The sequence below is a fragment of the Gossypium raimondii genome, chromosome 1 (assembly GCF_025698545.1).
Source record: "Gossypium raimondii isolate GPD5lz chromosome 1, ASM2569854v1, whole genome shotgun sequence".
Lineage (NCBI taxonomy): Eukaryota > Viridiplantae > Streptophyta > Magnoliopsida > Malvales > Malvaceae > Gossypium > Gossypium raimondii.
In genome coordinates this window covers 11,079,490-11,089,864 of record NC_068565.1, presented here as the reverse complement: position 1 = coordinate 11,089,864, position 10,375 = coordinate 11,079,490, and the positions used below count along the sequence as shown (strand labels likewise).

The window sequence follows — 10,375 nt, the reverse complement described above, 5'->3', positions numbered from 1 at the left end:
AGAGAGGAGAAAAAGGGATGTTCTGTAACATTCCAACCTAACTAAACATCTTTTAAGTTTTAATCTAACATCAAAAGAATTTAAAACGATAGGAAATGTGTATAGGTTAAAAAATGTGCGCAAACAACTTACTGGGAAATAACTAATTCACTCACAGAATTAAGCTAACTCATACTAAATGAAAATAAGAAAGTCAAACACATCATCCGAGTGAACCTGTTGACAAAGACCATAAATTGTAAATTCAATGCTCTTTTCAACCTTGATAGACACAGAAGGGAAGGCATTCAAGAAAGGAACACTAGCAAGAAGCCGCAACCAACAAAAAAGAGGAGGTAAAGATGTTGGATTTTCAGAAAAATACAAAACCTGCTCATACAAGAAAAATATCGTTGTTGAAAAAGTTCTAGATGCCCGACCAACGATAGAACAGCTTGACTCTGGATCCAGCTATATTAAGACACATTCTGCAATTATAAATATTGGCAGACTGATACCAATATCAGATGGCCCTTAATGTCCCCAACCAGGGAAAGATTAAAATGATTCCACACAAGAAAGTCAACAAAGAAAGAAATTTCACGGGGAAAAGAATAAAGCTAAAATAAAATGCAAATTGAACGCACAAACAAGGAAAACAACACAAAACGAAATAAGAGATATTCCTAGAACAGTTGAAAGTGATGGCTTTCAGCATCATGTTTTGCATGGCATCTTGAATTCTTTAAAGTTTATAATCCTATGTACCCATAAGAGAAAGCGAAACTTCATCTCCCCAAAAGACAGTGATTTGGGAGTTGAGTTGTAGTTTATTTTTTAGAAAATTTAAAGAAAACCCATTACCAGAAATCCCTCCTAAAATAAAATTTGATGATTGCAAGAATAGATACTAAACGAAATTAAACTTGAAAACAAAAATCTGCTAACCAGAAAGTGCATTGTTTTGATAAAAGAAACAACTTTGAACGCATTTGTGGAGAAAGTGTGAAGGAAATTTTGAGAAGAGTTTTCTTTATTTCTATTCGGTGATGGTCGGAATGGCTATTCAAAGCCATTACCACAAAATCCGTATTACGCATTTGAGGGAATAGAAACACTTTAAGTGATTCGACCGAATGAAGAAACCGTGAACCAAACAACAACATGACTATTCATCTAATAATAGGCCATTCCCCCAACCAAACGTGGCCTTACAGTGTAACGTTGAAGAATGCAAGGTAGTTTAAAGTCTAAGGATATTTTGGATAATCGGATACTACTTGAGCTAGCTAGGCTGTCTTTAAAAATGAAAAATCCAATATTTTACGTTTTCAACACGATATAATCCTTTTAACTTGTCCCATTAATAATGAATAAATAAGTGAATTGAATCCATGAAACATTCGATCTTTGCTCATTAAACATTACCAATGTGGCATCAAAACCAATAGAGTTGCCTCCTTATCATGAGCTTCCCCACCATGGGATTGCTGTAATTGGCTCATTTCCCGAGAGTACTTACCGCTCATACATGCACATATAGGTTGACGATTTCTTTCTAGTAATTTGCAATTATAACAAATATTAATTGAAAAACATCCATATCAGATCATCCAAAAAAAGAAAGAACGTACTAAAACAAACATCCTATGAACGTACTAAAACAAGCATCCTATGTTGTCTTGTCAATTGTCACCCACCCTTGTAACCTTTGCATGTAAGAAACTCGACATGTGGCATCATGTTACCATTTCATTGCTCCATCCGTTCCCTACAGTTTATCAACAGAGCACAGCAAATATCTAATCTCATATTTTCAATTTCAGTTTTTCATTAACTTTAATAGGACACTTGTTCATGTCAATCTAAAACTATTTTCTCTGTGAAGTTCAAATCTTTCATTTGATCTTCTTTTTTTTCCGTCTGATTTATTACAACACCCATTTTCTTGCCTTTATCCCAAAGTTTTTCTCTTTTCAAATATATATAAATTGATGGTTCGTTGTGATAATGTGTGATTCAATATCTGTGTTGAAATCGTTGGTTTGATTCTGTATTATTAGATGGAAGAAAGGTTATCCAAAGGAAAGACAGTGATGCAGGCGAAGCAGGTTTGTCTGAATCCCTTGAAAAACCTCCATTGTCTTATGTCCCCATTCTTTACAGACAAGCCTGTAAATCGTTTTTTTTTTTTTTTTGAAACAAAAGCCTGTAAATCGTTGTTGTTTCCATGTTAATGTCAATGTCAATGTGTGTGTGTGTGTGTGTGTCTATGTCTTTGATCTCCTTCATTTTTAATTATTCATTTAAAATGGGGCTATTATTTTTGGCTTGCAATATGTATTTTGTGTGGGGGGGTAAAAGGCCAAAGGGGTTTCGATTACATATATTGTAATATAATAGAGGTTTAGTTGATTTGGACCTCTTCTCTATCATCTTCTTCCTATTGGTTTCCCTTAGATGTTTTGATTTTAATTAAATTCTTTATCTTAAGGTCCTTTTTATTAAAAGAAATTTACTGTTTTCTTGTAGTTTTTTTTTTTTTTTAAGTGATTTTTATCTTGTGTTGAACTGCTACTACTTCAAAGTAATTGAAGCAGCCGTCAGTGTTGATTGTTGTTTTCACTTTACAGTGTTGATGGTCGTGAGGATTTAAACTTTTGTGGTTCAGGAAAACAATGAATGTTTTACTTCTGCTAAATGGTCTTAAAGGTAGCTTATCTGTTCCTTAGATACCACCATTAGAATCTTGGTACATGACATATTGATCTTTGTAAGGCTGTGCATGAATTTTCTGGTCTGCTAATGACTTGGTGGTGTGACCTTTTTGATGGATTAGTTTAGCTCTCAAAAAAATTCAAATTTTTTTTCAGGTAGAGCATTGGAAGAGCTCAGAAGTTCCCTCTACAATGAGCTTAGGACTTCAGAAGGAGCAAAGCGCCAACAGCAACGGTTTTGCGGACCAGTGGTGGCGATGTCCTTCAATTTCTTGTTGCTGTTGGGATTATACTGACTAACAAACTAGTTAGTCTCTTTGATCTTTGTTTTTAGAATATTAAGCAGTGATGTCTCAGTAAGCAATCTTATGTTGTTTACTATTGCAGGTGATGGGGAGACTTGAATTTAATTTCCCAATCTTCTTAACCTTAATACATTACTCCATAGATTGGATCTTACTAGCATTTTTGAAGACAATGTCATTGCTTCCAGTTTCCCCTCCTAAAACTACTCTTTTCTCCTCTCTTTTCTCTTTGGGAGCTATAATGGCATTTGCCTCTGGCCTTGCCAATACCAGTCTAAAGTATAACAGGTCTGCTTTTTTGCCTTAGGTTTATGAAAATACTAACTGCCATTGGTCCAGTTTCCTCACAATTCAGCCCATGGTGCAGTGTTGGTTTTTACCAAATGGCTAAAATTGCGGTCACTCCGACCATCGTTTTTGCAGAATTCATTCGCTTCAGGAAAACCATTTCTTTCAAAAAGGTATTGTTCGCCTGCTCTTGGAAACATTCCCTTCAAATCTTTTCCTATTATCTGGTTCTCTCAGTGAGTTATCGCGGTTTTGCAGATTTTGGCTCTAGCAGTCATGTTGGCAGGTATAGCAGTAGCCACTGTAACCGATTTAGAGTTCAATGCTTTCGGTGCATGTATCGCCATAGCATGGATAATCCCGAGTGCTATAAACAAAATTCTCTGGTCTAATTTACAACAAGAAGCCAACTGGACATCCCTCGCGTAAGTAGTCAAAATGATCGAGTAATATCCATGTTCTTCTCTTGTCTCTTTTAAGTGTACTGAGAAAACAAGTTCCAAATGCATGCAGGCTGATGTGGAAGACAACCCCAATCACAATTTTCTTTTTATTAGCCTTGATGCCATGGTTGGATCCACCAGGAGTGTTATCATTCAAATGGGATATAAACAACTCAACAGCAGTTCTCACATTAGCTCTACTTGGTTTCCTCTTACAACGGTCTGGTGCTCTGGCTCTAGGGTGAGTGTACAATTTCTCTCCCTTTTTTTAGGACAGCATTGTTTTTGTTTGTGTTTTGTTAATGTTTGTCCTTGTAGAGCAACATCTGCAACCTCTCATGTGGTGTTGGGGCAATTCAAAACATGTGTGATAGTTGTGGGAGGATATCTACCTTTCAATTCGGATCCAGGGTTCGTCAGCCTTTGTGGAGCTGTTGCTGCCTTGGGAGGAACGTCAGTTTACACCTCACTTAGTTTGAAAGAGACGAATCATCAAAGTTCAAGTAAGCAGCTGCCCACACAAATTCCTCTACCAAAGTCCAAAACCAGTGAAAATGGCAGTGAAGGCTCAACAGTAACTAGTACTAGTAATGTTGTGTAAAAATTGAAGAAAGAACCACCCCAGTTTTCTCTTTATTCTTCTATTATGCTCCAACAAAGGAATTCTGGATGCATGTAAGATAGCAGATTTTGTATAAACAAAGAAACAAAGACTGAAAGAAGCTTAGAATTTCTTCTTTTCTTATTATTATTCAAGATTTGATTTGTTTAAGTAGACATTTTACTCGAATCATAGAGTTTTCAGACAGCTGCTGCATTCATGGAAAAGGTACTTCATTGTTCATAATAGGGAAGAATTGATTATGAAATCTTAAATAACCTCATAATAAAATGACAATGATATGATATGATCATCAGGGAATTATACAATGAAGCTAGAATAACTCTCTCATATACCAATTACATACAGCTTGTATCCCTATTCAAAATTTATCATACAGGTGAGTCATGAGTGAGACTTTAGAATGGAAAATTTAGCCAAATCAGTCCCACCTAATCATGCTATTGACCTCTTAGATTCCTACAGAGTATCTTTTGAGAATAGTAACTAGTTCCAATAGAAACCCAGACATGTCAGCAACATCTTTCCTTCAACAGATATTACCCTAATTGATATTATCTCAGATGCCCTTAATAATTTTACCCTCAGAATGCAGGCCAGTGTTTCACCCTCTTAAAAGCTCCTCTTAAAAGTTCAGTAATTAGAGTTCCGGTTCATCTGTGCAAGTTGAGGCTGCTGATAAGCACCAGTAAGGGCACTCGCAGTTTCAACAGCTGCAGCTATGGGCTGAGACTGTTGTAGCAGATTATTAACATTGGAAGGAGCAGCTAATGTTTGTGGTGGCTGATAAAGTCCAGCAAAGGCACCATGACCAGCCTGTGCAGCAGGAGAGAAGGGAACCTGTTGGCCGTGAAGAGAGAGGTTGTACAAAGAATTAACCTGCAAGTTGGTTAAATCTTGCCCCAGTGCAGGCATCCAGAGAGCCGAACCTTCATTCTGCAAAAAAAAAGAGGGAAAGAAAAGAAGAGGACAACCCAAAGCATTGTGTTAAAATTGCTAACAGGAAGTTGCCAAAAGACAAAGTATAAAAGGAAAAGGAAAACAAACCCAACCAGTGATCCAGTTGTGTATATATGATTTTCCTTCAATTGCGATGCTGCAAGATCCTCCTTACTAGCAGAGCTTCCAGAGGTAACTGATGGAACAGATAAATTGAAACCAACAGGTGGAGAAGTCAATTGACCATATCCTGATGGAATTGTAAGGAGAGCAGGATTTCCTGCATTGCTTCCAGGCTTTAACTGTGAAAGAGGGAATTTGACCCCAGGTGGCATGTACATGTTCCCAGTTGAAGGTTGCTGAGGGACCCCACTTGAGTTTAAAAACTGATGCGGTGGATAATGCATATAAAATGGTGGAAAATAGTGCAGATAAGGGAAGTAATTAGGTGGAAATGGTTGTCGGTAAAGGTGAACTGCTGGTGGGGCAGCAGTAACTGTGCTCTGAACAGGTGGTGCTGAATTGCCAGACGGATCTGAAGAATTCCCATTCTACAAATATGACAAATGAGTGTAATAAGCATCTTTATAAAGTATAGACTAACATCTGTCATCACTATGAAAAACGAAAAACAAAACAAGTTAATTTACTTAGGTCCACCAAGTCTATGATAACTTTTTCTCAGTCATCTTCCAACCTACTAAAGCATCAGGAACTTAATAACACCGAGGAAACTACAAATACCAAGTGCTAAAAGTCTAAAACAATACTTAAAGCATAGTACAAGGTGTCAAAGGTTTTAAAGAATGTTTGAATCATTCTGGTGTAATTTAAACAGTTACATCAAAAAATATGACAGCAACAAGGAAGAAGCATATGAGCTTACGACAAAGTTTGCAGGGCGAGAAACATCATGCGCCTCAGCCTCAAGTCCATCAAACTGCACAAAGTGGCTTGCTGATGCAGGCATTAAACCAAATCCATATCTTGGGTCATTTGGAATGACACTCTGATTACCCTCTGAGTGCAAACGCATTTCTTGACTTGACTGATCAACTTTCAAGTTTGCATCAGATGAAATAATGTCATCTGATTTGGGTGCTTTTTCAAAATCAGGAGGTGGTTGTGGTTGATCAGCACTATCACCTTCCATAGCTGATAGCATACCTTTGCTTCTGCGGAAATCATAAAGGCTCAATAATATCTAAAATATTAAAACGAAAAACAAAATAGATAACTGCAAATATTGCCTACAGATCCCACTGCTCTAGCAGTATATATGATAGCAAATTAGGCACATTTATAACCTTGGATATTCATCCAAACATGTTTTTCCTCAATAATCCCACTTTGATCCTTTTAAAACAGTTCAATGGCAAAACATCAGGTCTCAATTATCAATCACCCATGGCTCCTTAATTGCTTTAATCAACTAAAGGAGAATTTACACTAATATAGAAAAAAAAAACTCGGAACCAACTCTTGAGATGAATAAAACGATTTTGGAAATATTTGATACTTTCTAGCAGAAGAAAAACAATCCATCAAACAAAATATAAATTCCAATAAAAGTAGAAACTAATTTCAACCAACCTAGAAGAAGGCTCTTCAGCAGTTTCATCACTACCCTGAGAAGTTTCAATAGGATATGCAGGGGTAATCTCCGCACTAGTACCAATACCATGTCTTGTTACCTGTCCAAAACTAGCATCAAAGCTTCCAAAAGTTAAGCCATCTGTTAATGCTTCAGAGACTCGGAAGTGGGTGGGAAAAGTAACATGTTGACCATTGGGAAAATTTGAATCAGCAAGCAATTGAGAATTTGCTTTATCAGTGACGGCTGCAATCTCAGATGTGACCACTGTTTCAGAAACAAGAACCAACAGAAATCTCCAATTAGAAGGGGGGAGAGAGGGGACATCAAAAAGTGCAGAAAAATAATCTTAATGTATAAGACCCTTTTATGTCAATATCTAGGTGAGGGATGCTTCAAAAGCAGGAACATTAGAGAAAAATAAACAAATGCATTAGAGACACTTATGCTTACAGTAAGCACTGTATCATTATCATTAAAGAAAAAAAGAGGAAAACAATTAGAAAAAAGGCAGTGCAAAGCATGATAATTAATACATAATCCAGAGACAACTTGCAATAATTAATACATAATCCAGAGACAACTTGCAATGCAAAGAAAATTGCAAGGAGTTAAGCAGGATAACCCAACAGGATCTTTTAACATTCCTCTCACGGCAAGCCAGCAAGGAAACGGAAAAATGGTGAAGTCATATAACTCAAATAATATACACTGCCAAAGAGATACATGCATTGCAAAATACAATATTGTACTTTAAAAGGAGGATACAATGGAAGACCAAAAAACTACAACATGATCGTAATTTATGGTGTCACAAAATCAAACAGAAGTGTTAATACCTTGTAGCAATGCAGGCTCTATAGGCTTGGACTGCTTAGTCTGTTCAGCAACCTTTGATTTCCTAGGAGGATTCTTTTCATGCATTGAGCTCCGAATTTCCGAGGCTGTTTTCTCTGTGTTAGATAGATTAATATCAAAGGGAGCATTCTTGTTTCCTTGAATATGATCTGTTTCAGCTGATTCTAGTTGGCATCCAGATTCTTGTTCTGTTGTACCCACATCACCAACATGCCATGACTCAGTTGGCACCAACAAAGGATCTGAAGCAGAAGAATAGACACCAGACAAGGTTGTGGAAGTGGCAGAAGTTGGTGAGGCACCAGATATTGATGAGAACTTCTCTTGATCTCTGGTCAGAGAGCTAAAGGACTGAGCAGAAATGTTGGCAGGAGCTTCTGTAACAGTCAGTTGCACTGAAATTGTAGTTGGACCGACTAAAGGTAAGCCATCCTTAGTTTCACTATTAACACCAGCAACAGACAATGGCAGTCCATGTCCCTGATTGGAGATCCCATTTGGCAAAGTCTTAGTGCCATTTGGAATAGCGGTTGGTGTTCTGCAGAAGAACAAAACAAATTTTAGGTAAATATAACAATTTTTTCTCTAAAACCAACCAATTAATAAGCGCATAAAATTCATATTTAGAAACAAAAAATAACATCATTATGCATATTTACTTAGTCATGCAAGGTGCTGCATTGTTTTTCACTTTCTGAGATGCTGGAAAAGACGCAGAACCTCTATCTGAGGTATGAATAACTCCATTTTCCTTTGGAGCAGATGCATTCCTTGCACCTACAACATCTTAAAATCACAAAGCTTGTTCGGTTGGCAACTTATAAACAAGAAAAATACTTTAAATTTGTACACTGATGCATAAATATGAGAGGAGGAAAAGAATAACACCTTTACCATAGTTCCCTCGTCTACCCCGCCCCGCTGGTCCTTGTGTACCAGCTATCTGCACAAAAGAAAAATTGAGTTATAATTCACAGTTCACTAAGCTAACTAGAGTAAAATCCAACCAAAAGTTCCTTCAACTAAACCAAATTCTGTTAAGTAATACTCTTGACACATTATAGCAGTTCAGCATCCTTCTTAGTTTTTATTTTACAGCTAGTAATTTTACCAAGCAAACGCCTAAAGACCTATATAACCAATAGAATCATTGATAACCAGAATTTTAACTGCAGTTTGAAAGAATAGAAGATCAAAATGAAGATAAGTTCATATTTTCACCCATTGGAAAGGAAAACAACACTTGCCTCCTTTTTCTTTTCACGTTTTCTTTTCACCTCATGAAATGTATCTGCCAACCAAACAATGTGATCGTCATGCTTTCAAAAGTAAACTGCAAGATACATTAAGCAAAATCAAAGTATGCAACAGCCTGAATAAGCATTTGCAATTTTGCATGCATTTAAGTTAATAGTGAACATTTAGAATCAAAAGAAGAAAAATACACTGATAAATCAAAAGAAAGCACACGGGACATTGAACACATTGAATTTCTTTAATCTACTCCCAATTCCAAGAAACCAAACACATGCTTCCTCGAGAAAACAAGACCCAAGTAACAAAACAGTGCAAAGTTCACTTTCTGTTAGCTAAACGCATAAAAACAAGCCAATCCCACTTCTCAAAATCCCAACTTTCTTCACTCTGCCAACACTAAACATTGCACAATCCACTTTCTATTGGCATAAAACATATGAAAGTGCCCAAGACCCCATCTCTCAAAAATCCCAATTCTTGAACTCTTCAACAAAAAATACAAAAGCCGTAGAGAGGAAAAAAATAAACAGATCATAAACCAAGTTAACTCTCAGACATAGCAAAACACTAAAAAAGGAGCATGAGACCCCGTGAAAACAGGAAAAGAAACAATGAAATCTTCATTCGGTACCGAGATAAAGAAGCTTTTGGGCAGTTTCATTAGGATCCATAAAACACTCATTGAGGACTGCATAGATTTCTTCATCGCTGTGTTGCTTCCCTGTGATCTCCCTTATGCTTTGGATCGTGTTCTTTGCATTGTCAGGGATCAACACCGCAGACCCCTCACCTACGCCGCCGCCGCTACCTTTGTTGCTCATGGTGGCAGAGAAACAAAATAGAAGAAAGAGGCAAAAACAAGGATAGTTTATAATAACTAGGACATAGTAGTATAACAGGGAAAAGGATGAAAAATAGTTTGAACAAACTGTATGTAATTTCTTTTTAGTTCTTTTTAGGATAAAGCAGCAGTTACCCTTCAGCTATTTTTCTTTTTCAATTTTATAAAAATGAAAATATACAACTCCGACAACAAAATAACAAATACTGGTAGTAAACGGTGAAAGATAAATTTTACCAACATAACTAAAATTTTAGCCTCAATATTATTAGAGTATTATGACATATTGATAATTAATTTTATCAAAAATCAAACACGACTTAATATTATAATATATGAAATATATAATTTAAAAATGATTTATTAAGTAATTAATATTAATATATATAAACTCATAGTGGTTAATATTATGGCATATAAAATAGCATAAACGTTCATTTAAATTAGTGCAAAATTTACACTATGTTTGGTTGGGTGTATTGGCAATCCCCCCTCATTCCTATGTTTGGTTCATGGTATTGCTAATACCATT

At 36.3% G+C, this 10,375-nt stretch overlaps 1 protein-coding gene and 1 pseudogene across 5 annotated transcripts; one reads left to right on the top strand and one right to left on the bottom strand.

The window, feature by feature from the left end:
• The first annotated feature begins 2,177 nt into the window (after positions 1-2,177).
• On the top strand, positions 2,178-4,504 carry LOC105786780 (nucleotide-sugar uncharacterized transporter 2-like; annotated as a pseudogene).
• Positions 4,505-4,549: 45 nt separating this feature from the next.
• On the bottom strand, positions 4,550-9,963 carry LOC105782131 (GBF-interacting protein 1-like). Of its 5 annotated transcripts, none has more exons than XM_052631718.1 (9): positions 9,634-9,958; positions 8,989-9,036; positions 8,634-8,684; positions 8,405-8,531; positions 7,727-8,283; positions 6,887-7,154; positions 6,180-6,468; positions 5,407-5,844; positions 4,550-5,290 (listed from the first exon to the last, which is right to left on the bottom strand). In XM_052631718.1, the coding sequence occupies exons 1-9, from the start codon at positions 9,821-9,823 to the stop codon at positions 4,988-4,990; spliced, it is 2,271 nt and encodes a 756-aa protein (XP_052487678.1). In that variant the 5' UTR covers positions 9,824-9,958; the 3' UTR covers positions 4,550-4,987. The 5 variants fall into 5 exon arrangements, with proteins under 5 accessions (XP_052487678.1, XP_052487681.1, XP_052487680.1 ...); XM_052631721.1 differs by having other exon boundaries at positions 8,405-8,522; XM_052631720.1 differs by having other exon boundaries at positions 8,640-8,684.
• Positions 9,964-10,375: the final 412 nt, after the last annotated feature.